At 37.0% G+C, this 27,581-nt stretch overlaps 1 protein-coding gene across 1 annotated transcript in view; it reads right to left on the bottom strand.

The window, feature by feature from the left end:
* ADGRV1 (adhesion G protein-coupled receptor V1) overlaps window positions 1-24,520 on the bottom strand; it is a 498,644-nt gene extending 474,124 nt beyond the window's left edge. The window contains exon 1 of the mRNA XM_045565724.1: window positions 24,402-24,520. Coding sequence (XP_045421680.1) covers window positions 24,402-24,423 — 22 coding nt within the window. The 5' untranslated portion in view covers window positions 24,424-24,520. The remainder of the gene's footprint in view (window positions 1-24,401) is intronic.
* Between the last annotated feature and the right edge of the window lie 3,061 nt (window positions 24,521-27,581).

Below are 27,581 nucleotides of genomic sequence, written 5' to 3'. Positions count from 1 at the left end.
CTCATGAAGTTTGAAGCCAATGACCTTCCAGTATTAATTTATATCTCCATCTGTCTCACACACACTGAGCTTGTGAGAAATGGATTTCGTGTCATCTCAGTATGCTATGATGTTTTGTCAATATGCTTTTATCTATTAAAAAAATCTCATATTGGGCTTCTCTGCCTTCCTAATTACAGAGTGGTTTATAAATTAAAAAATGCTGATAAAGTCTAAGATCCATTTTTCATGAATTTCTATAATGCTTGATAAGATTACAAAAGTATCTATCACTCAGGTAGAAATCTTCCAAAGGTTAAAATACTCTTCACTGGACCCATTAAAGATTGTTAAGCACCCTCTGGAAGTGACACTAACTCCAGAGTAAACTCATTTCAGACTGTTTTTTTACTGATAAAATGTTAATAACATCTGTCAGAACATTAAAAAATTCTATGTCAAAGTATGGAATTTTCCAGTTCAGCGAATGCCTACGAGTTTTTCAATAACAGCTCACTGAGATGGATCTGAGCTATATAAAACATTTTGTAAGATTTCTGATTTTTAATTTTACATAGGTATCTATCAGGTTTGATTTAGATTAATCTTTACAGAGAAGCAAATGCCTAATACTATATTGACTTTACTCTTTCTGGCTTTCATGAACACGTTCTGTAAATATATCTGTGCTTTTCTCAGAGCGTTCACTCTAACTTACTCATTTTTTTTTTCTTTTCTTACCTTAAACTTCTACTGTTTTGGTTTTTGTTTTTTTTTTTGTGATCACAATCCACTGCCTACCAATATTCCAAAATTAAATGTTTCTTTTCTTTTCTTACTATTAAAGGACATAGTGTTTGTTTTCTGTGAAGTGCTGTTTTAAATGCAGCCCAAACCCTGTTTCAGAACTATGTTGGAGACTGGGGGAATGACGGGGTTAGATTTGATTAAAATTTTCTTACAGCTATGATGTGACAAAGATTATTAATTCCTTGGAATCCCTAGTATGTAACAAGTGTGAACTGGTCCACAACACCCATGGTGCAAATGTGTTACCACTCTATTATTCCTTCAAATTAAATTAAATCCTGCTCAAGACACCATGCACCATGCTGACAGGAAATCCATTTTTACCTCTTGGAGCTCCCCACTTGTATGCTCCAAGAATTCCAGTGGCTTATGCATTCCTCAAGGAGGTCTGGTGTCTCCCAGGCTACAGTGCTCCAGCTGCCACTGAGCTTCAGTACCCAACACCCCGTCCGAAGCTGGTCCTCCTCCATCTGCTCAGGCCTGCTGCTTCAGGCCTTGTGCCTCACTGGCCCCAGCTCCTGGCACAGATTCTTCAGAGGAGGGCCACTCCACTGCCTATGCCACTTCTTTAGTGCTCTCTTTAGCCCACAAGGTCCCTAAGCAGCTCCCTTCAGCTACAGAGCTTGGTGCCAAGTCCTTTCAAGAGCTTAGTCTTTTTGTTCATGCCCACAAGTTTTAAAAAGCTTAAAGGAAACCCATGTGTGGCATGTGGACACTATTGATGTGCTGTGGCTGTGTCTAACATTCATTCATCACTCAATGGCATTCAAAACATACTTACTGTGTCTCTACTATCTGCCAGGCATTGTCTAAGGCCTGGGTACACAGCAGTAAACATGATTAGTCAAGACATTTAAATAGAATTCCATCTTGAGTGAGTTTTTTCCTAAGTAAAGAAAAGGTAAATCCTCTTTAGATTGGTTTTTACCTCCCAACTCTACCCTCCACACTATTGTGTGAACAGTTACTAGAAAATGAATTATGTATCTTAATACATTTGCAATAAGGATAATGTTTATTCTTTGCTTTCATTATAGCATCAGAATCCCCATCAATGTTAACTGCCCAGCCTTAAACTTTTGTAATAGTTCAAACACTTAAGGAATTTTATTTGCTTTCTCTCAAAATTCTCTCTCTTCCTCCATCTCCATAGACTGTCTCCAGAAATGGAACACCCACACTCCTAAGAACAATCCACCATCTATGCCTCTGACCTCATTCTTTCAGGTTTCTTTAATACTTTACTCCTATTAATCTATCTTCCTCTTCTCTTCCTCCTCTCTTCTCTTGTCTTCTCCCTCCCTCCATCCCTCTCTCCTTCACTCCCTGTCCCCCAAATGCACTCTTCTTACCTGCAAACAACTCCCCATCCTCAGCCTGGATTCCTCTTCAATCTTCCACCTCAACTCTCTCCTTCCCTTTCAATATGAGATTTAAACCTTTCCTCTGCTAAGTCTCAGCTTTGCCTCATCCCTGAAAATGTCTCCTAATTCAACTTTTAACTTTCCACATAATCTCCAGCCAATATTGCCCAAAGTGTGGTCTATGCAATGCTATGCCCACATTTTGATCAGACTAAAGAATTCTGCTAGAAATACATTTAGGACATGAATTTGTACAGATACTAAATAACCCTCTTAAATATTCAAAATACTTAAAGCATATAACAAGCTCTAAGAAAGCCTAAAGGAACACAGACTTTATTTAGTCCATCATTTCCAAAATCTATTATGACCAAAGAACAGCTTTCCCCTATTGATGCTTATTTACATCCTGCAGAACTAGACTCATACTGTCAGCTGCCAAGACACTCCCATAGAGCCACCTCACAGTTTTTGGTAAGCTATTTTGATTACAGTAAGCAATAATTCTTGTTAAATATTTTGATTATTTTAGGTAATAATTCTTGTTAAATAAACAAATTCTCCTTAAATTCTACACATTGAGCTCAAGACTCACACTTTCAACTGACTGCCATGCATCTCCATACAGATGTCCTACCATTCCCTCAAACATGTTTCAAACCAAAACTGAGCATTACACCTCCTAACCTACCCTCTGCCTCTATTGTCTGCCTCTGCATCCCCACAGCAAAGATGACTTGAACATCTCTCTTTTAAATCACCTATAATAGTATTCCTTGTCATATAACTACATATATCATCCACTACAGTTTGGGTTCCTTAAGAAGGGCGTGGGGGTCATGTTTTATTTATCTTTGCATTCTCCTCTGCCCTGTGCCTAGTGTGCACCGTCTGGGGAATGGACACGCTTGAAGCTCTGACTCGGGGGAATGGGTGAGACATGGGCAATATATATAACCTGAACTTTTGTACCCCCATAATAAGCTGAAATAAAAAATATATATACTTTTAATTAAAACATTTTATTCATGCATAACAGTTATACATATTTATGGTGTACATGTGATATTTTGATACATGCATACAATGTATAATGCTCAAATAAAGGTACTTCGAAGGGGAAAAAAAAACAAAAAAAAATGTGTAAGAAATGTTACATTCTGGGTCTTCTGAGGCTAAGTCATAATAAGTTATGAAGCTTCTGCCCAGTCTTCTGGAATGCTTGCCCCAGCAGAAGCCACCACAGTGTAAGAAATCTGACTACCTAAGAGTGCCGTGCTTTCAAGAAGCCCAAATTAGTCAACATGGGGAGGCTATATGAAAAGTCCTGTCCATGTGCTGTGGCGTGACACCACAACCCAGACTTCAGACATACGAGTGATTAAGCAGTCAGATGACTTCAGCCTCAACCATTATCTAGCCACAACTCTATGATGGATCCCACACAAGAAAAGCCCAGCTAAGTCCTTAAGACCCCAGAACTGTGAGAGAACATCATAAATTAATGTAAGCCACTCAGTTTGGGGGTGGTCCATTATGTAGCAATAGGTAACTAAAGCATCTCTGTTTCCGATCTTGCTGTTTTAGTATACATTAATTCTCCAAATCAAATACAATATAATGTGTCATTTTAATTCTTATTACACATTATTTAAAATAATGAGGAAAGTCATACTATGAAATAGGATAGATATATTTTAAATAAATTTTATGATGTAATATGTTAATCTATAATAAAATATTGTGTATTAAAATATATACATATGCATTTATGCATGCCAGTGAGTATATACATAGAAAACTACTGGAAGAACAGTGGGAAACCTTAAGTAAAGATGTTTCAAATGATTTTGGTGGTTGGTTGTGCTTTTTCTATGTTTTCCATAGATTCTGTATTGAATATGTTTTACTTTGGTCATTTCTGACACTGTTTTTGAAAAGCAAAATACTAAGAATTACAACTCTGAACCAAAATCTTAAAAGTAAGATCATTTAACACCCCTATTTTAACACTTTAATTATAGGTATAAACCCCCAGGGCTTAATTACAACCATATAGTTACAATTAAATGAATGTATTTTCAACCCATAAGCAAAACAGATAAATTCTTAGTATGTTTTATACACAAGTGTTTTCATGAAATAAAAAGGCAGAAATATCATTTAATCAAAATAGGAATATAGACATGAGAACAAATCTTGGATCATCCATTGTATTTTTCCCAAGCTGTTTTCTTGCTCTATTTTCTTTCTCAGCTGCAAAACATTACTTGAGGAGAGAAGCCAGTTTCTCTCCACACAGATGTATTTCACATCCTTCTGTGAAATCCTTTGTACCTAAAACTTACCTTTGAAGAAAATTCACAAGCGAAAAGGAAGGCTTTAATAGAATTCATTGAGTGCATCAACTATGATATCTTTCATCTCTTGACTTAGCCTTGGGAACTCTGGTGCCACAGATTGAAATACAAGGAGTCTTTTCTAATGATGTAATGACTCCCTCAGATTTGCTTCTTTTATTATTTTGCCTTTGATCAATGTGTCCAGAGTACAGAACACTTTGAAGTTATACCACGCACTCTGCCCTCACTTTCTAACATGGTAATTGTCACTTTCTTCAATCGTAAAATTTAGGCTAATCAATGGGCTTTAAAAAAAAAAAGAAAATATCTTTATTTTTCTCTTTGTTTCTTATAATTCATGAAAGATAATACTTGTTTCTTATTATTACAACCTAAATTTTAATTTGATCCTCTTTTAATTTTAGAGTTCTATTTACATTTACAAAGTCAACTGAGAATGTTGAGGTTATAAGAAGGTAGTTAGGTTAAGAGTGAAAGTCTTACATGAATTGGCTTCCTTGAATTTCTCTTCTAACTTGGACTCACTTTCCCCTTATCAGAGTCATCCTCTCTCCCTCTAAGTATCTCCTGCTTGCCTCACTTCAGCTACCTCCTATAACTCTTTAAATATTCACTTGCAGCTAAGGATATACAGAAGGATAACACTACAAAAAGTGACTGAAAGAGCAGGTGGTCACTTCCTCCTTCTTAAGTCACTTTTTCATGGGCTTCCTGATGCCACACTCCTCTGGTTTTCCGCCTTATCTCACTAGGTGTCCCTCATCCTTCTTCACTGGATCCTTGCCTTCTTCCTGACTTCTACATGATAGAACATCCCAGCTCCAAGACCCAGACCTCTTCTCTATCTATATTCACTCTTCCTGTGGTCTCATTCATCCCCCTGTTTTAAACACCATCTCGCAAATTTATATCTCCAGTCTAACTTCTCCCCCAAATTCCAAACTCGTATGTCCAATGGTCTATTTGATATCTCCAGCTGAAAATTTGTTAATCTAATTTTATTTTCTGAATATATAGCACATTTATATGAATCCAAGGTTGAACCTATATAACATGATATATTCGGAGAATTCTCACTTCCATTCACCTAGTCCCTTCTTCCCTCTATAGATAACCATTTCTACTAGATTTTGATTTAGGTAGACAATGTTTATTTTAGAAATATAAGCATATATATGGGTAAACAAATAAAGCAACAGTGATAGAATCCACAGACAAAAAATTCTTTCTAGTAACTTTAGAATATAGTATTTTGACTCCTTATCCTCAGTAGAATAAATTCTAAGGACAAATTCAGCTACAAAGAAAGCTAATTCTTAATTCAATATTCTTAGTGGTAATATCAGTATTATTATGTTGAAATTAAATTTTTATGTTGTAGACTATATTACTATAGAATACATATTTTGAAATTACATATGTTGTAGGATATAGCAAATAATAATTACATAAGAAAGAAATGACAATAAAATCAATCAATAAAATTATATACAGCCTCTGTAAGGTTATGCATAAATTGGAAATATCAGTATCACCTCACGAAATTTTTTTCTTTGTAAAAATATATATTTCCTGAGTTTGCCCATTAAAAAAAGCTTATGAGTAATTACAACTCAGTAACAACAGCATCACCAGGACCCAGATTTTTAGCTCTACACATCATTCTTGACTACAAGGAATCAGGGCTCTTTAGAGGAATGACAGGTGTCCGGGGAGGGAAATGAGCCTGAATATCTTATACTGGCAAGGAAGCTACAGAAGAGCAATGGGATCAAGTCAAGAGTACACAGGAGGAACATGAAAGTGTTCCCACTGGCCAAAGATGAAAATTTTTGAGTATCCAAAAGGATAATGACTGAAGTTGTTCAAAACACATTGATTATATAAATTCATAAGTTCACAAGGATACCAAGAAAGAAATAAAGGTGGGTGGGGAGGAAGGAAGGGTTAGTTCAATGACCATCACTGAAGGTAACTAGGGCACCATCTCCTTACTCTGAAATTAACATTTAAAGAGGAAGAATTAAACATTTATCCTATCTATCCTAGGTAAACTCCTTTTCAGTGTAACCAAATAGCCTAGTTGTCCCAGGCTATTTTTCCTTACACAAAAATTCCAGCTAATGTGCAAGAATGACAGACTTACAAATGCACCTGTTTGTAGCTCCTAATAAAATAATTAATCAAGGAAGTAAACACTGGTAGATGAAACAATCAGACAAAAAGTTGATGGTTCCTGCAGATCATATTGGGCAGGTTGAAAAAAAAAAAAAAGAAAAATTGATGGGAAGCCTGACAATAGAAGAATCAGGCTGTCACCACTTGAACCCACTGCTGAATTCTACTGTCACTGAAGTGACACAGCCAGACATGGCGTCCTTCCTGATGTGATGCAACATGAAGTTCATAGCACCACCCATGTAGCATTCTTGCCCAAAAAGCAGAACCTGAATCTGAGGCTTTACAGCTAACTTCCAGTTTATAAGGATAATGAAGCATGCTAAGTGATCCAAAAGTAAGGGAACAAATATTCAGAATATGGACATTCTATGGGACAAATTGTCAAGTTTCTTCAACAACTCACTGGTATGGGGAAGGGAGAAGGAGATGCAAGGAGACTTAAAAAGACTGTCAGATGAAATATCTAGAACTTCTTTATATCCTAATTAGAAGAAACCAACTATAAAAAGATATTTTCAAGATAATCAAGGAAATCTGAATATGAACTATTTTCATTATTGAATGCTACCATGGAATTATTGTTAATTTTGTTATGTAGGATAATAGTATGTGGCTATGTAAGAAAATATCCATATATTTTGTGTGTGTGTGTGTGTGTGTGTGTGTGTGTGTGTGTGTGTGTGTAAGTGATATGTAACAATACATGAAACAAGTATGGAAAGTCTTTTTTTTTTCCCTTGAGACAGAGTCTCGCTCTGTCACCCAGGCTAGAGTGCCATTCTGTCAGCCTAGCTCACAGCTACCTCAAACTCCTGGGCTCAAGTGATCCTACTGCCTCAGCCTCCCGAGTAGCTGGGACTACAGGCATGCACCACCATGCCTGGCTAACTTTTTCTATTTTTAGTAAAGACGGGGTCTTGCTCTTGCCTCAGGCTTGTCTTGAACTCCTGACCTCAAGCATCCTCCTGCCTCAGCCTCCCAGAATGCTAGGATGACAGGCATGAGCCACTGTGCCTGGTCAGCAAATCTTAATTGTTAATTCTAGGTCATGGATATAAAGTGGTTAATTTTACTATTCTCTCTGCTTCTATAATATGTTTGAAAGCTTTCATAATGAAAAATATTTAATGGCAATCTCCACATAATAATCAAAGCTCTAACCTGAATTTAGTATCAACTCTTCATCTGCAGGCTGGTGTTTACTGTTAAGAAAGGATTACTATTCTTTTCTCTTTGCCTATCTATAGTTCTCTTCCTCCCTCAGCTGGCCAACTGGTTTCCCATCTCCACTAAGAGAGGAGCAAGGTGGGGGTTGGGTAAGGTCAGGATGGAAGAGAGGTAAAGGGGTTAGAAGGCTTCTTGCTTGACTGGAATGCACATGTTTTGTTCTCTGTGGCCCTGGCTGAGTTGTTCTCAGGGATAATTATGAAGTATCCACAAAGGCTTCACTGCCAGGGCCCATCAACTTCAATCCCCAACATGCAGGCTACGCTTCTCTTTCAGCTGCCTGATCCAGATCCTCCCTCAGCTTCTTCCCCAGGCAATATACCCATAGCAAATTACTACTGGGCTCCACTGCCCAACAGGCTGCCCTCTTGGGAAAGATCCCTTTATGATGACCTCAGCCTAACACCCTTACCTACTGTGGGATTCACAGCCAGCCCCTGGGACTCACTTCCATTTCCCCAGCTGTGGGAAGTTGGTACAGTTCATTCCGGGCTCCTCTCTCCATCCTGCTGCCACACACCACCCCAACCCTCCCAGAAATTAATCAGGACTTTTTGTTTGCTGTCATCCTCAAGCACAAATCAAACTCTCCAAGGAGTTTTTTTGAAGCCCTCTCACCGCACTTAACGTGATACACAGAAACACATGAGGGACAAAGGGACAGGAGATACTCACAGCACTTCTACAGTTCTCCCAATAAATTCTTCTCTGAAAATCCTCTATCAGATTTTACTTTTGAATTTTTTATATGCTCTTGAATTTTTTATATACTCAATGTAAGTGAGGGGATTCAAAAGTTATGTAATTGGTTTTCTGTTATAGTCTTTGAAGTTCTGTGTCTTGATAATTTCTCACAGTTCATTTTGATATCTGTTATATATAGATTTGGCATCTCAGTTGAAACTTCCAATTTAAGAAAATATGAGAGTATATCATCATCAGGAGGTCAAAGTGACTTTTTCCCTTTTTAAAGTAACCCAGTAACCACCCTCTGCCAAACTGTTACATTTCAACAAAGTAGCCCATGATAGCTACTTTGCTTGCTATTATTTTTATTAATAGCAACAGCAGTGTGGTAGTTTTAAAACATGGCCCCACAATTTCTTTTCACATTTCTCCATTAAGAGGTGAGCTATATGTCCCCTCTTCTTAAATCTAGGTTCTATGGTCATTTGACAAAAAGAATACAGTAGAAATAAATACTGTGCTAGCTTCTAGGCCCATATATTTAAAAACTGGCAGCTTTCATTTGCTTTCTCTTGCAATGCTTGCTCAATGATTCTCACGAAACCTAATCACCATGCTGTGAGGAAGCTCAAGTCACCCCAGAGAGCGGCTCACATGGAGAGGAACTGACAGCTGGCATCAATTTGCCAGCCATCTTGAGTGAGACATTTTGGAAGAGGGTCTTCCAGCCCCAGGTGGGCTGTGCCAGTGGACACTGTGTGGAGCAGAGACATGCTGTCCCCACCAAGCCCTACCCAAATTGCAGATTCATGAGCAAAATAAGTGGTTATTTTAAGCCATTAACTTTTAGAGTGGTTGATTATACCCGAAGCATATACATAAATTTGGGACTTCTGTTCAAATGGAGAGTAAAAATTAAATTAAATACAGAATTGTTAAGGACTGAAGCTTGAGCTCCAGCAGATTCAAGGTAAAGTTAAATCCTTTTCGGGAATCTAGAAGAGGAAAAAAGAAACTAAGGAAGAAGGTATCCTTTAGGTACCATAATCATCAATAATTTGAATTTTCTGTGTCACAATATTAGCTAATAGTGTCTAACTCTACTAAGTGCTGGTTCTAACTGTTTTACATATGTTAACTCAGTTGATCCTCATAGAAACCAGCTGAAATACGGTATAAGATAGGTACTATCACTATGACCATTTTTAGATGAGGAACCTGAAATACAGAGAGATTAAATATATTTGCCAAATTATACCTTGGAAATGCAAAGCAAGGATACAAACCCAAGCCATCAAAGTCCAGATCTCATAGTCTTAACTAAATTCTAAATTTATATTCTTTATTAACAAAAGAATCTTACTAATAGTCATACAGGGAAGATAATTTTAAAGGTCACTGTATGTTAAGCACCTATCATTTTAAAAAATCATTAAATGAAAAGCACACGTTATTCTCTTCTCTCTAGAATCAAACTCAGTCTCCTAACAGCAGCATAGTCTGTTATTTCTAATGATAATGAACAGAAGAGCCATTACACCTAATGCTTAGCTATGTAATAGGAATGGTCATATTCTGTACAATTTCAAACCCACAATGATTTGCCATTTTCAAGGTAATTAGTTGTAGGCATAAATGTTATTTGTGACTGTTGTGAGTGATACTTTAATAGACCAAAAGCAAATGAAAGAAGGCAAGTATGGCACCCTGGTTCTATCCATGGTCACATTCATCTCCTATGATGAAAGAAGTGCACCTGGGGAGGGGGAAAGAGGGTAGGGTGGCTAGAAGAGTAGGAATAGGATTTCCACTGTGTACGGTGCCATGAAATCATAAGGGTGTTAAAACATCACTAAAAATCATTGTAAAATCTGAACAAGTTTTGAGGGCAGTAGCTATAATAAAGTGTGAAAGTAGAAATCACCAGCTTAAATGATGTGCTTTACAAGCCCATGTTAGAGTACCTCAATAAACAAGGAATGAATTAATGATCAACCCCTAATATAATATCACTCATGAATATCAGTGAGAAATAAAAAAGGGATGAAGTAAAATAACTTGCAAACTAAAATAGCTTCAGGAAAGTCTATCAGTCAGATACTACTCTAAGGTCTCAACTAGTAGGTCTACTACTGACTAGAGGCTAGGGTATTCTAGTCACCTAAAGACATGAACAATTTTCAGAGTTTCCTGACTTTCTTAAATACCATGTAAAACTGTCACACAAAGATCAAATGGCTTTACGATGATATTCAAAGATTGTTTCCAATTATCTATAATTTGATAACAAATGTTCAAAACAAGTGAATTCCTGAATGATGTTTGGAAATATTGTTATTATACTGATGTTTTCAATGTAACACTACCCAATGAAAAGGTCGAATAAAGATTTACTTATATTTACATATTTATTTATGTTAGGAATTTAAGAAGTGAATTCATTTTAAAGTTAATAAAAATATCTCTGTGAGACATCAAAATAACAAAATATTACATTATGATCATTAATGTGATTATTATCAATGAGTAGACAACTTTTGGACACTGAAGACCTGAGTTTGCTATTGTTTTTAATTAATCTTTCTGAATTTTATGAATTTTAATTTCTTCATCTATAAAGTAAAATCAGTTAATAACTTATAATCATTTGGTTATTCATATTACATAATTTATGTGAACGTATGTTGCATATCATAAGGCACTAAGTAAATACATGTTTATAGTTTTTTTTTAAAGTTTAAAATATTTTGGTTCCACCAAAATTAAACAAATTGGCAAAATGACAATTTGCTTTATAAAGTACATCAAATGAATTCAGAAAATTAAAGTCTCACATAAATAAATACACAAATGCACCCAAATACACACACACACACACACACACATACACACACACACACACACACATGAATTAACATCTGAGAAACATATTGTATAAGATATTGACAAACAATATCTGATAATACATTAGTGAACTGGACTTATTTTTTACTTAAAGCCCAGTTTTCAATCAAGTGATTTATTGAATTTCTCTCATTAAAAAATAATATTTGAAATTTTCAGGAATTTGTCTTAGAAGACAAAGTAATTATTTCTCATTTTGGCAGTTCATCCAATATATAGTTATGCACTGCATAATGATGTTTCAAGTCAACAGTGGAACGCATATTCAAAGGTGGTCCCATAAGATTATAATAGGGTATTTTTACTGTACCTTTTCTATGTTTAGATACACAAATACTTACCATTGTGTTACAACTGCCTGCAGTATTCATTACAGTAAGATGCTGTACTGGTTTGTAGACTTGGAGCAATAAGCTATACTATATAGCCTAGGTGTGTAGTAGGCTATACATCTAGGTTTGTGTAAGTACACTCTGTGATGTTTGCACAAGGACGAAAGCACCTAACACATTTCTCAGAAGATATTCTCATTGTTAAGTGATGCATGACTGTAGTTTAGATAAGTCCCTACCAAAAACACAGAAGCCATCAGGGAATTGGATTTAGTAGGCATCAGATAATATCCAATCACATTTCTAACTTTAACATATCCTGGATAGGTCAATCATTGTGCCCACCACTACCATACTTCCCTTCTTAGGAATACCTACTGCAGGAGAAGTTGTGGGTTGGAAAGTGTTATATTATTTTGTGTTCTCATAATTTGGTAGCCTTAAATTTCTTAGTTAATTGGCAGAGATCTACGTAAGGAGAGTTCTAAGTGATAAACCTTCAGGCCATATGTGATGCATTCGCCCCATAACTTGACCCCGAGTTTAACAGAATATATAGAAGAAAACGGATAGATTCCTTCTAAATGCCTACTGTCTGTTTTGTCCACTCTCCCTGGTGGGTTAGGAGGGAAATGGATAGATTGATTCTCTGATGCATCATCCCTCCTATTCAGTCCCTTCTTCTTCCACTTTCTCTCAATTACTTTCTTTTCTCCTCTCTCAAAGTACAAAAGACCCTTCCCTTTTCCAAGGCTAGTCCCAAAATATACACCAGATGGTCCAGATGGTCTCAATTTTTTTTACTTTGAGAATTGTTCACTCTTGTTCCTAACATCCAGTACAGCAGCCCACATATATTTGGTGAATGAATGGATAATTGGATGGCTGGCATATTCTTCAGAAGAACTTCCCTTCATATTATTTTACAGACATTCAGCCTGCTTAAACAAAGAAGTTATGCAAAAGGTCACTAATTACTGCCAATACCTTCTTTAAGTGCCTCACTTATCCCTCATTTTACTTTGTTTTGTTTCTACCCAAAACAAGACCTTATCACCATACACCCATTGTTATTGTCTTTGTGAATCTGCTCTCTTCTGCCCATTCCAATCAACCTCCCATATACCACCAAGAGAATAATCTTCTAGACTTTTTGTGTCAATCTATTGTTTAAAAACTGACAGTGATCCCCTAACGTCTAGTAAGAGGGGGAAAAAAGCCTTGATCCTTGCTCCTGAAAATGCAAACCAGTACAAATCCAAGGATAAGGACCTCCTAAAATCATCTTCTCCATAAAAATAATGAGAACACTGGCAAAATTGTCAGAATCAATGTTTGCATAACTTTAGAAATTAACCAAAGGCTTATAGAATTCCAAGGAGCATTTATTAAAAAAAAAAAAATAGTTGAATCTCCTGAAGAACAGTGGACTTTGTTGTATTTAAACTTGATCGAATCCACACAACCCTCCTGGGCTCTGAGGTTGCCTTAAAAACCAACAGCCTGCAATCACAGTGAAATCCAGGAGCCAGGCAGCCAGTGAAGGCAACAGGATTGAGTAGAAAATCCATCAAAGCCTTACTCACAGAGAACTGTCATTGTTTGATCTATCTGATGGTTCCTTGGAAGACCCTACTCACAGGGTATCTTTACTTGGCCTGACTCAAAGTTTGCCCAGTGTAGAAAAGGCTTTCCCTTGGTGTGCTTTTCAAAAATATTTAAAGGCAATTATTTAACCTAGCAGCTGCCAGAGATAGTAGATAATAGCTGGGGCAAATATTAATAATAAGCTAGCTAAAAGTTTAAAAGGAAAAGCTGGGCAATGAAAAGTCCACAGGGGATTTTAAAAGTTCTGACATATTCCTGGAATCTAGAAGATGACACACAGGTGTAGGGCTGTGCACATGCTCATGAAAAACCTGTGAAAGCCCTGCATTCTCACCTCTTGCTGACTTTGAGGCCGTGTCAAAGTGAAAGTGAAGGGTAAGGCAGAGTTGAAAACTTCCTGGCTGAGTGCTGAAGACATGCTCCAACATGCATATGGAGCTCCTCAGCAAAAACTAGGAAACTTACTACTTCCCAGGATTTAAGAAAATCTCTGTCCAATCATTAGCTGACCACTAAACTAACCAAGCAGAGACTACAGTGGCTATACATCACAGAGAATAATACATACTTTAAAAATTACTTCAGAAAAATTACAAAATAAACACATATCAACAAAAGCAGGGGCAACAACAACAATCTCTGGGAAGTGGGAAAATCTGATTTTCAAAGCAATGTAGTATATTACTTAAAATGACTAGTTTTAATAAAAAATATACAATTACCAAACATGCAAAGAAACAATAGAGTATGGTCAATACACAGGAAAAAAGCATTCAATAGAAATTGTCCTGGGAGAACATACCAGATGTTGGACTCATTAGACAAAGACGCATTTGTTGTTGTAAATATTTTCAAAGAACTTAGGGAAACCATGTCTATATAGATAAAAATAAAAAGCATAAAAATGATTTCTCACCAAATGGACAATATGAATAAAAAGATAGAAATTGTTTTTTTTAAAAAATAGAAATTCTGGAGTTGAGAAGTACATTAACTATACTGAAAAATTCATTAGAGAAACTCAACAGCTGATTTGAGCAGGCAGAAGAGTGAATCAGTGAACTCGAAGAAAATTGAAATTATTCAGTCTGAAGAACAAACAGACAAAAGAAGAAAGAAAAAATGAACAGAGCCTCAGAGTCCTATTGGACACCATCAAATATAATAACATATGCATAGTGGAAGTCCCAAAAAAGAGGAGTGAGAGAAAAGGGCTTAAGAAATATTTGAAGAAATAATGTCTGAATGATTCTCAAATTTGATGAAAAACCTTAATATACATATCTAAAAAGCTCAATAAACTTTAAGTAAGGTAAACTCAGAGATCCGTATCTAGATACATATGTCAAAAGCAAAAGACAGAGAGTCTTGAAAGAGGAAGGGAGAAGCAAGCAATCACATAAAAGTGAATGTGATTAACATTTAATTTCCCATGATAAACCAAGCAGACTAGACGGTTGCGGAATGATGAACTTAAAGTGCTAATAGAAAAAGAGAATATCAACCAAGAATACTACATATAGCAAAATTATCATTTGAAAGAGAAATTAAGACATTCCCAGATAAACAAAAACTGAGGCAATTTGTTGCTAGGAACTCTCCCTTCAAGAAATCCAAAAAAAAGTCTTTCAGGGTGAAATGAAAGGATATTGGAGAGTAACTCAAATCCACATGAAAAAAATTTAAAGCACTAGAAAAGGTTACATGAAGAATAAATATAAAAAATGAGATAAATGTATTTTTGTTAAAGGTCTTTTTTACCCTAACTGATTTAAAAGACAACTGCATAAAGCAATAGTAATAGAGTGGTATTAAAGAGCACACAATGTATAAGGATGTAATTTGTACAATAATAACAGTTCAAGGGAAGAGAAGATATAGAATTATGTAGGAGCAAAGTTTTTGCATATTATTAAAATTAAGTTGGTATTAATCTGAACTAGATTGTTGTAGGTTACAATGCTAATTGTAATCCTGATGGTAATCAATAAAAAATTAAGGAAAAGTATTATAAGAAACAACCATCAAATTAAAATAATACATTAGAAACCATCTGTTTAAAATAAAAGGCAGAAAAGGAGGAATAGAGGGGGAAAAAAATAGACATGAAAAACAAATAGGAAAATGGCAGACATCAGTCTTCCAATTAGAAGGCAGAAGTTGGCAGAATGAATTTTAAAAATGACCCAATTATATGCTCTTTACAAGTGATGCACTTTAAATTCAAAGCCACACAAAGGCTGAAAATAAAAGGATAGAAAAACATACCATGCAAACAGTAAGCAAAAGAAAGCTGAAGTGACTATATTAATTGCTGTGGTTTGAATGTCCCCTCCAAAACTCATACTGAACTTTAGTTGCCATTATAACAGTGTTGAGAGGTAGGACCTTTAAGAAGTGAGTAGGTCATGAAGGCTCTGCCCTCATGAATGGATTAATGCCATTATTGGGGGAGTGGGTTAGTTATCACAGGAGGGTAAAAGGATGAGTTTGACCTGATTTCTTTCTTTCTCATGTGTTCACTTGCCCTCTCTCCTGCCATGGAATAACATAGCACAAAAGCCATTGCCAGATGCCAGAGCTTCTATTGTTTATAAATTACCCGACCTCTGGTATTCTATTACAGCAGCAGAAAACAAACTAAGACACTAATATTAGACAAAATAGATTTTACGGCTGAAAATGTTACAAGAAACAAAGAAGGATATTTTATAATGATAAAAGTTTCAATTTATCAGAAATATATAACAATTATAAACATATATGCACATAGCAAGAGAATCCCAAAACACATGAATCAAAAACTGATCAAACTGAAGGAAGGAACAAACAATTCAACAATAGTAGTTAGTGACTTCAATATCCCATGTTCAGTAATGGATAAGACAACTAAGCAGAAGATTAACAAGAATGAGAAGAGTTAAACAATACTATAAACTAGACTTAACACACATCTATAGAACACTTTGCCCCACAACAGTAGAATATACCTCACATCAAGTGCACATGAAACAATCTCCAAAACAGACCACATGTAAGGCCATAAAACAAGTCTCAATAAATTTAACAGATTTAAATCATACAAGGTGTGTCTCCAATCACAAGAGAATGAGATTAAAATTAATAACAGGGAAAAATGTGGGAAATATACAAATATGTGGAAGTGAAACAACACACTCCTAAATGACCAATGGTTCAAAAATTAAATCATAAAGTAAATTAGAAAATAATTTCAGATGAATGAAAACAAAAACACAACATACCAGAACTTACAGGATGCAGCTAAAGTAATGCCTGGAGGAAAATTTATAGGGATAAATGTACATTTTAAAAAAGAAGAATGAGGCCGGGCGCGGTGGCTCACGCCTGTAATCCTAGCTCTGGGAGGCCGAGGCGGGTGGATCGCTCGAGGTCAGGAGTTCGAGACCAGCCTGAGCAAGAGTGAGACCCCCGTCTCTACTAAAAATAGAAAGAAATTATCTGGCCAACTAAAAATATATATACAAAAAAATTAGCCGGGCATGGTGGCTCATGCCTGTAGTCCCAGCTACTCGGGAGGCTGAGGCAGTAGGATCGCTTAAGCCCAGGAGTCTGAGGTTGCTGTGAGCTAGGCTGATGCCACGGCACTCACTCTAGCCCGGGCAACAAAGTGAGACTCTGTCTCAAAAAAATAAAAATAAAAAAAATAAAAAAAAAATAAAAAATAAAAAAAAATAAAAAAGAAGAATGATCTCAAATAATGTATTCTTCCACCTTTAAAAAGGTATAAAAAAGAGCAAACTAAACCCAAATCAAGCAGATGTAAAGATATAATAAATATTTCAGTGGAAATAAACAAAACAGAGAATAGAATTACAATAGAGAAAATCAAGAAAACCAAAAGTTGGTTCTTTGAAAAAAATCAACAAAAGTGACAAACTTTCAGCTAGACTGGCTAAGAAATAAAGAAGATTCAAATTACTAAAATGAGAAACTCAAGAAGGGTCATTACTACCAACTCAAACATTTATTGTCAATTGATTTTTGACAATGATGCTAAACCAATTCAATGAGAAAAGATAATTACTTCAACAAATGGGGCCTGGAGAACTAAACAACACCCTGAAAATGAAGGAAGTTGGACTCCTAATTCACATAACATAAAAAAAATTAACACAAAATGTTATAAAAACCTAAAAGTAAAAGCCAAAACTATAAAATCCTAAGAAGAAAGCAAAGGTGTAAATCTTTGTGATCTTGGATTAGGCAATGGTTTCTTAGACATGACACCAAAAGCACAAGCAACCAAAGAAAAATTAAATAAATTAATTCATCAAAATTAAAACTTTTTCCCTTCAAAGGACACCATCAAGAAAGTCAAAAGACAACCTGAACAATGAAAGAAAATATTTGCAAATAATATATCTGATAAAGGATTAGCATCTGAAATATACAAAGAACTCTTATAACTCAATAAAAAACAAATATCTATTTAAGTCCCTTGCACAATTTAAAAATGGGCAAAGGACTTGAATAGACATGTCTCGAAAGAAGATACACAAATGGAAAGCAAGCAAAATGAAAAGATGCTCAACATCACTAATTATGGTAATAGAAATCAAAACCCAAATGAGATACTCCTTCACACCTACTAGGATGGCTAGAATCAAAAAGACAGACCAATAACAAGTGTCGGTGAGGATATGAGGAATTGGATCACTCATACATAGCTGGTGGGGATATACAATGTACATATATTTTGGAAAACAGTTGGTAATTCTTCAAAAAGTGAAACATAGAGTGACCATATGACCCAGCAATTCCACTCCCAGATATATAAAGAAGAGAACTAAAAACACGTCTGTACAAAAACTTATTCACAAATGTTCACAGCAGCATTATTCATAATAGTCAAAAAGTAGAACCAATCCAAATATCTACCAATTAATAAATGGATATATGAAATGTGGTATATCCATTATAGTGGAATATTATTTGGCAATAAAGAAAGGATTGAAGTACTGATACATGGTACAATATGGATGAATCTTAAAAACATTATGCTAAGTAAAAGAAGACAGACACAAAAGGCCACAAATCATGTCATTCCATTTATGTGAAATGTTCAGAAGAGGCACATCTATGAGCCAGAAAATAGATGACTGGTTGATGGGGACTAGGGGGTGGTGGAGGAGAGTGGGATGGGGAGTGAAAGATAATGGGTTCAGGGTTTCTTCTCAAGGTTATTAAAATGTTCTGGAATAGACAGTGGTGATGTTTTAATAACTTTGTGACTATATTAAATACCACTAAATTGTATCCTTTGAAAGGTGAGGGTTTTCTTCATATGTGAATTTTATCTCAATTATTTCTTTAAAAAATCCAACCTGCTTCCAGCCATCTCTTTCTCTTCCTTCAACAGTTCCAATCAGGTTAATCTAAAAAGTGTCTGAGACAAGACACCTGGTTTATTCTTGCCTCTATACCTTTGATCTAAACTACTCCCCAGGCTATTCTTTCTACCTCTCCCTTATCCCTTTCCTCCATCATTTTTCAAAGTCCAGATCAAGTCTTACGTTTTCCAGAACATTTTTCAATCTTAGTCTGCAGAGAACCAGTGAGCCCTCTTCATTTTATTCCTGCTCTTCAACACCATTGAATTTAGTTGAATAAATGCTAATGACTTTAACTGCAGATAGGGCTTTATACTTCCAGATTGAAAATACAGAAGATAATCAATTATTTCATATATGCTGTCAAAATTATACTGATACCTTGCAAGGCTTGTATGTAAAACACTTTTTCCTATTATGCCTTCCTTGAGTTAAACATTATTTGAAGAATGAGAAATGTATTATTTTACTTCCAAAGATTTACATAAGTACAACTATGCAAAAACACTGTTGCGTTAAAAGATGAGCTACAGTAAATTACTGCCCCATGACATAGATTATGGGATAATATCATTCCAATTATCCTAACAAAAGGATTATCATAACATACAGTGGTCCTTCAGAGGCATATGAGTGTATACATGAAGTATATTAATATTACCTAATTACCAAAATTCATGACTAAAGAAGCCAACAAAATCTTATTTTAAATTAGCACAGATATAAAACCTTGAATTATTTCTACAATATGCCTCAGAGCACTTGTTCATTTATTATAACATTTGAGAATCTTTTCTCTTTTACACTTACAGAATTCTTTTTGCATAAACAAAGTCAATATAAATAATTAAGAATTGCTCCTCTGTTAATTTTAAATCATGTTAACTCAATTAATGCCTATACATATGTATATCCTATGTTTATTGTGTATACTGCATGCAGAAACAAACTATTAATAATGCCACATAATGCCTCTTTGGAGTTGCATTTTACTTGAAGCTATTCTGTATCTTTTATCCTGTGCCACATTTCAATAATGACTATTTATAATTACAATCACCCCCTTATTCGCTTGGTATTTCATTTTCCTTGCCCTGTGGCACCCTACAGTTGAAGGCAAGGAAAACGCTCTGTTGATTAGTTATTTAAGGCCAGCAACAATAACTATGCTGGAGAGAAGGCTACTTGGAGAGGATTACATAAGACCTAGCACTCAACAGCCTCAGACAGAGAGCAGCAAATTATAAACCCAAGTACTTCATTGCATGTAACCAAATTGGCTAGTTGAAATGCTAATTGCTTTTCAGCAAAACTAAAGACAGACAGGGGACCTTGTGCTTCAAAGAATGAAATGCATTTTTACTCCACTTCTGCACCATTGTCTTGCTGAGAATCATTTGAAATCTATTCATAAAGGTAGCTCTTTCCCTAACCTTTAAATGTGGGAAATTTACTTAGCCCCTACCAGCACCTCCAATGTGCTGACGTGCCAAGATGCGAACAGATGGTTGGATTAAAGCCATGTTAAGCCCCTAATAAAGTAAAGCATGAAAGAAGTCTATGCTCAAATGTATAGCATAAACCAAGAAAATATGCCTAAGAAAAAGGAGTTTTGAATAACAAATAAATTTATGAAATTAAAATAATCAAATAACATAACCTGTAAAACAAATATTTTCAACGTAATTACATTCAAATGCATATAGAAAGAGCTCTCTCAAAGAGACCCCCCCAGCCTTTCTTTATATCTAATAATTTTGCAAGTATTATTTCAAAACTCATTTATGGACAATTATTCTAACAGCCAGTGTTTCTCCTTTATATGAAAGAGAATCCATTCTAGGTTTTCAGAATCCTGAATAAATGAAAGAGAAATGCCCTATCAGCATCCTGCCCTCATTCTGAGGTAAAGCCAGACTTACGCCTGACTGCACCAGAAAGGGCCCCATGACCACCTGCCCAGCAGCTGGGGGAAGGACTTGGTCTGGTACATTTTAAAGTGTATAGTGTGTCGCAGTGGAGTCAAGAAACATAGCCTTTGTATCACCACTGCCTCCTGTGCCTCAGCCCCACCCTTCTCCTCCTCTGCCACACCTCTATCGGGGCAACAGAGCTGGGGTGCTGTGGCTTCCTGTGTGGCCTGACATCATGTCACATTGGGGAACCTTCCATACATGGAAAAATGCCGCCTGTGCCCCCAAGCCTGCCTTGTGAAAGAAGAAAATTAGGCATGCAATGTGGGAAAATCAACTTTCTATACTACTTCATTCGCATGGAGTGGTCTGGTTTATTAGTGATATGTTTATCTTCATTTCTCAACAAACATCTTTACATAAAGTCTGAACTGCCTGAGAGTGACAGAACACTAAGACTAAATAGGGCTTTAAACCATAAGCGGTTTTAATAAATAATTCAGCTCTCACCCTGATTCAACAGGAGTTAAGGGAAGAAAGACATTTCTCTGGCTGGATATTCACCAAAACCTTTAGACTGAGGGGTTTTCTGGTGATTTTTTTTGCTTACTTCTATACTGTTTGAATTTCCTACGTGACTTTGTATTATCTTTACAATCAGAAAAAGAAAGTTATTTCCAAATCAAAAAGGAAAAAAGAGAGAGAGAGAAAGAAGGGAGGGAGAAAGGGAGTGGGGACATTGGTTGATTAACTAACTTTGCATGATATGTAGCTGTGTGATTTTACCAAGGAAAATCAAGGAAATATCCATCCAAATCTCCCCATGGTAACACATCATATTTTATAACCAAATTAAACCATTACCTAAGGAAATAAATACACTTTATAGGAATCTGTAAATTGTCTAGTTGTCCTCTACGTGAAGTAGAAATGGTGATGGCACAGTGCTTCCACTGTGCAGATTTTGGACCCAGTGCAAAAAATAATGACTTGTCACAGACAAATAGGTAACAAAGCCACTTATTCAATAGATTAACCACTCTGTTAAACCCCTACAGATACTAGAGAAATATATAATACAGTTACTGTCCTCAAAGATTTTGTATTTTATTTGGAGCAACCTTGAAATTTTCAATAAAAATGGGGCAGCAATATAAGAAAGGGCAGGAGGTGGCATTTGGTTGAGTGGCAATAACTAAAACAATTAATGACCAAGTTAACCTGTTAGGATACTTCTCACTTAGTTTACAAGAATATACAAGTGGCTAAAGTCAAAATTAGAAAAACAGAATATGTGACCTTAAGTGAGTCTCTTAACTTTTCTAGGTCTCGGTTTCCTCAAATATAAAATAAAGAAGTTGGTCTAATTTGGCTCCAAGTCTCCTCCTAGTGCTTCAGGATTTCATGTTGTGTTCACAGCCTGTGAATTTCAGAACAATAAAGGATCACACGCTTAATCTAAGATAAAAGGTGTTTTCTTTGTGGGTCCTCCCAGAGCATAGATGTTTCTGCCTCAGTTTCTTCATCAGCAAATCAGATTAATACTATTCAATTCACAGTTTAATATAAAGTTACTCTACTGAAGAGCTTAAGATAATTTCTGGTATATAGTGTACATTCAAGAATTGTGGCATACCATTATCAAATGATACGAGAATATGAACAAAAGAGTTTAGTCACACCTAATTTTGCTCTGAATACCTTTTCGCCTTGGGTATAGCATTATTGCCTTGAGCATGGACACTTTCAAGTAAAAAGACATCTAACATACTTTTCTGCCCTCCCATATTGTTTCTAATAGTTAATTTTATTACCATAAAAGCACTTGTGTTCCAAACATACCTCATATTATCATTTTCTGATAAGGAATACAATTGGCATTCAATGTACTAAACATAAGAGTATATAAACCTGCAATCGTTAAAATGTAATAAATGTTGACTAATACATCATGTCTATATCTAATGGCATCAAGACTCATTATGGACTCACTGTAGTCTAAGATTACCTCAATTTATAGGCAGTTTTAGATTTAACTCATCACATTCAGTCTAGCATAGATGCTAAGAGCATTCCAGAAAAATCTTTGATCTAGATTTTTACTAACTGGGGAACTTTGGACAAGGAGTTTAAACCTTCCATGCCTCAGTAGCATATCTGTAAATTTGTATAATACTATTCAATTAATGGGAGTGTTGTGTTAAATAAGACAATCTATATAAAGGGCTTCTCAGAATTCACTACACAGGCAGTCAATAAGGAGTGACTGCTATTTTCATTCATCATGGATATAAGAATTTGAAAGTAAGATGCAGTCACACTCTTTTTAAGTGTACATTTTTGGTTGCTCTAAAAGTGTACATATCATATAAGAGTTATATACTATATAAAAGTTATAATATTGAGATATAATTATACATTTTTTCAACTGAACTAAGTCTTTGCAATCACTTAATCCAATCTCTTGATTTTATAAATGAACAAACTAAAGCCCAGAAGGATGGGTGAATGTCCAAGGTCATTGTAAGCTAATGGTAGAGCCAGGATGTTATACTTGATAACATATATTTAATATATTTTATTATAACACAGTTCAGAGTGTATTTGGCCTACATTTTTCTCACATTATATAGACTTAAGAGTTTGCCACTTAGCCTAGGAAGTTATCCAAAAATAAATTACTGGTATTCATTTGTAAACTGACTAAAACATCTATTTTTCTTTTCTTTAAAATCTATTTTTTGGGGAGGTGCTCTAGTTCTTTTGATAAGTGACACACAAGGGGAGGAGAAAGCATTTTCATAATTTAAGGTAATCATAACTTCAGCAAGAACTTTTTAATAATGCTGTATTAGTTAAGGTATTTGACCTTTATCCTAACTCTCAGTAATTATGCATCCTTAAAATTTTATAGCAGTTTCTAAAAGAATGTTTAGCATACTGGATTTCGTGAAATATGAAAAGTTGGTTTAAAACAAAAGTTACATGGAAGTTAACACTGCATCTTAAAGTCAGTTTTCCCCCGATGAACACTGTCAGAGTTTCTTAGTACTAGCTTTATGAAAAAATCAATTTAAGATATAATAGTTTACGACAATGTATAAGATAAATATATACATATATACACATATACATACATATGTATACAAATAAAATTCTACAGCTCCAGGCTAATCCCAAACTCCCTAAAATCAATATATTTCACTGAAATTCTTTCCCCCAATGGTAATTTTGGAACATAAACAAGACTCCACAAATTTATCTCAACCTTCCCATTATCAATTATTACCTATGGCGCGCCGTTCTTGACCGGTTGGTTATTTCCCAGACAGACCTTTAAAATTAAAGCTAGGGTTTGAGTTTCACACGGGCAGAAAGAGAAGAAAGGAAACTTTTCGCTCAGCTCACTCACTTCTCACCTTCTCTGAGGTCAGGCAGCTTTGGAGAAGGCGGCGGGCGTGAGGGGAGCAGGCACCCAAGGCGCGCGCAAAGCCTCGGCCCTGGGCGGGCGGACGGGGCAGCTGCGCCCGGTTACCCGCGGCCTCCCGGCGCCCGCCCTCCGCGCCGCCCTCGCCGCCCGCCTGCCGCAACAGGTGCCGGCGCCGAGGCGCTGCCCCGAGGCGGCGGGATGCTCGCGGCACCGCCCCGCAGCCCGGCCTACCTGGCCCCGGGAGCACCGACATCCGCGCGCGCCCTGCGGTCCCCGCCGGTCTTCCCTCCACACGCTCTGCCTCTCGCTCCAGTGCCCGCGCCTCGCCCGGGCTGTGGACTCTTTCTCCCGCTATCCGGTCAGGAGGAGGGTCCCATCCTCCTCCTCCTTCGCTCCCTCCCTTTCCTCCTCCCCCTCCCTCCCCCTCCTGCTCCGATAGGGCCCGCGGCTCCCGGGGCTGCGCTCACCGGAGCGGCGGGGCGGGGGTGGCCGCCCGCGGCAGCGCGCCCAGCTCGGCACCCCGGGCAATCGGGGCCGCGCTCCGGCGTCGGGAACACCCTGCCTCGGCCGTTCCCGATGGACTCTTCCAGCCCCAGGGCGCCTACGCTGGCCTGCCGGGGCTCCCGGGGGCGCCGGTCCTGCCTCTCCCCGCGAGTCCCGGCGTAAGGGAGCGGTCGGCGCTTTGCATCGTCCTCTCCGGCCAAACTTCCTATCTAGCTGCCTCCCCTGGGAGGAACTCCCCGTGTAGACGGCGGGGCACTCCGCCCTGGGTACTCCACTGTTCCTAGTTTTCCCTCCGGAGAGAAAACCTATTTACTGAGTCTTCTTCTGTTCCTAAAAGGGTGTTTCTTTTGACGTTGACTGAACCACTCCGTGAGGTGCCCCCCGCCCCGAAAATTTGAGCATACATTCATGAAGTATGAGAAATAAAGGATTTGCCCCCACCTACACTTACAAAGCAAGGATTGAGGTGAACATCTGAGATAAATTATCGGTCTCCTCATTTATAAAATAGGATTATTAATTCCTACCCCATACATCTGTTAGAAGGATTAGATGAATGAGGTGGTGTGTGAAGTGCAACTCCTTACGGTATGTTTGGCACGTGGCAAACTCTCAAAAAAAACGTTGCTTTTTTTTTTCAGGGCTTAAAAGTCAAGTCCCCAATGTCAGACCATAACATCAGCAATGTGCAAATCCCTGTCCGCACCAGAGATTTTCAAAGCAAATGCAGCATTATTAAAATCACAGAAGTTTCAAACCAGGTGGGAGGTTCAAGATTAGCAATCCAATACCACCTCACCACTTTTTATGAGAAAAAAAAAAAAAACGAACTAACTAAAATAAGAGCTGATTGAGTGGGTTAAAGGCAGAGGCAAGACTGGGTCCTTGGTCTCCTAATTCTAAATGCAGCACACATAGGTGCCCTTCCTAATGAATCAGAATAGGAATAACTAGAATAAGGGGTGGGGAACCTGCTGCCTCAAGGCCACATGTAGCTCTCCAGATCCCCTAGTGCAGCCTCTCCACGGAATCCAAACTTCACAGAACAAATCCCTTTATTAAAAGGATTTGTTCTGTAAAATTTGGATTCAGTCAAAAGGCTGCACTCAAGGACCCAGAAGGCCACATATGGCCCAAAGGCTCCAGGTTCCAGGTGAGAAAATGTAAATGCTACACTTTAAGGCACTGCAAAAGGTAGTGCAACTTAGATGATCAGGGAGATTGAACAGCTTTCCTATGAGGCCAAACTACAAGCTTGGACCTAGGTCTAGAAGCTGTAAATCTGTCGAGCATATTAACAGAGTAGACACAGACAGACATGCTTACGAAATCCTGTGGTATATGAACTGAAACTTCAAGAAAATTTAAAGTCAAAACAGTGAATCAATTATCCATGCAATCATAATGTGAAACAAAAAACAGTAAGAGACATTTAAAATAAAATGTATAATAAAATATATATTCAACCCACAGTTTTATTGTTTTATTAGCATGCATAAAGGCTTTATTTGTGGCTAAATGTTACTTTATTAAGACCCTGACAAAGTCAATGTCATCAACCAAATATTCCATCTTAATCCTTGTTTCACCAAATCTCACAATTAAACACATTCCCCACAACTGGACTTAGCATTTATATTCACTCTGTGTATGACATTGCCCTAGGACTGTGATGAGTTGAAATGAAAATTTAACCCCCACCCCCAATCTATCTCAAGGAACTAAGTAATTCAGTAATAATTATTACTGAATGTTTAGGAAGCAGAAGACCCTGGAAGACACTGTAAGAAAAACAGTGATCTCTAAAACAACCCTAAGTTTACAGAGCTTTCACTCTTTCTGAGGTGAAAGTTTAATTAACCAAAACTCAGACTGTGCCAAGCAAAAATTGGGCAGGCCAGAGAGTGCTAGAAAGGCTATAAGAGGAAGAGATTGTATCCATTGGTGAAGGTTTCTCCAAAGAGCTAACATAACAGTCTTTGCTTCGAAGAATAAAACCACAGGAAATAGTATAGCTGATATTTTTAGCACATGTACTTGACATAGTGTAGATGGTATCAAATACTGAAATTATTCAACCAATGCTCATTTAACTTAAATCCAAACTGCTTGCATGGACCAAAACACCTTACAGGATTCTCTCCCTCTTGTCCTCTCCATCCTCATCTTGTACCACTCTCCCCCTATTTCACTGTGGTTCCTGTCACACTGACCTTTCTTTGGCTCAAACATAGCAAAATCATTCCTGCCTCAGGGCCTTTGCACAAGCTTTTCCTTCTGCCTGGCACACTGTTCCTGGAGATCTTCATATAGCTGGCTCCTGTCATATCCCTCATTTAAGGGGTACCTCGACTATCTCTTCCTCCGAGCTGCCTGTCCTGATAACTTCCACAGCCACTCTTAGCCGTTACCCTGTTCTATTTAATTTATATAATATAACCCTAATAAATATTTATTATTTAGGTGTTTTTATCTGCTGATAAGAATGAAAGCCCCATGGGGGTAGGTTCCACGTCTCTCTCATTCACTGCTCTATACCCAGCAGATAGAATAGGCTCTAGGACACAGCATAAACTTACTACATATGGAAGGAAGTAGGGGAGGAAGGAAGGAAGGAAGGAAGGAAAGAAGGGAAGGAGGGAGGGAAGGGAGGCCTGCCTATGTATTAATAACAAGATTCTGTGAAGAATCTGGAAGGCTGTCATATCAAAAAGTTTCCCAGAACTCATTTCTTTATATTTCACAATCCAACCTTAGAAAACATAAGAATCGATCCCGTGTAAAATACAAATACACGTGAATCAGAGATATTTTAAACCTCATTCATCATTTATGGGTTAGAGAGACTTTGTTCTTCAGATCATGCCTTGATAAGGAAAACAGAAAGGAAAAGGATTACTAGGCACC

Source organism: Lemur catta, chromosome 12 (assembly GCF_020740605.2).
Source record: "Lemur catta isolate mLemCat1 chromosome 12, mLemCat1.pri, whole genome shotgun sequence".
Classification (NCBI taxonomy): Eukaryota; Metazoa; Chordata; class Mammalia; order Primates; family Lemuridae; genus Lemur; species Lemur catta.
The sequence above is the reverse complement of the archived record's forward strand: the minus strand, read 5'-3'. Positions and strand labels throughout refer to the sequence as shown.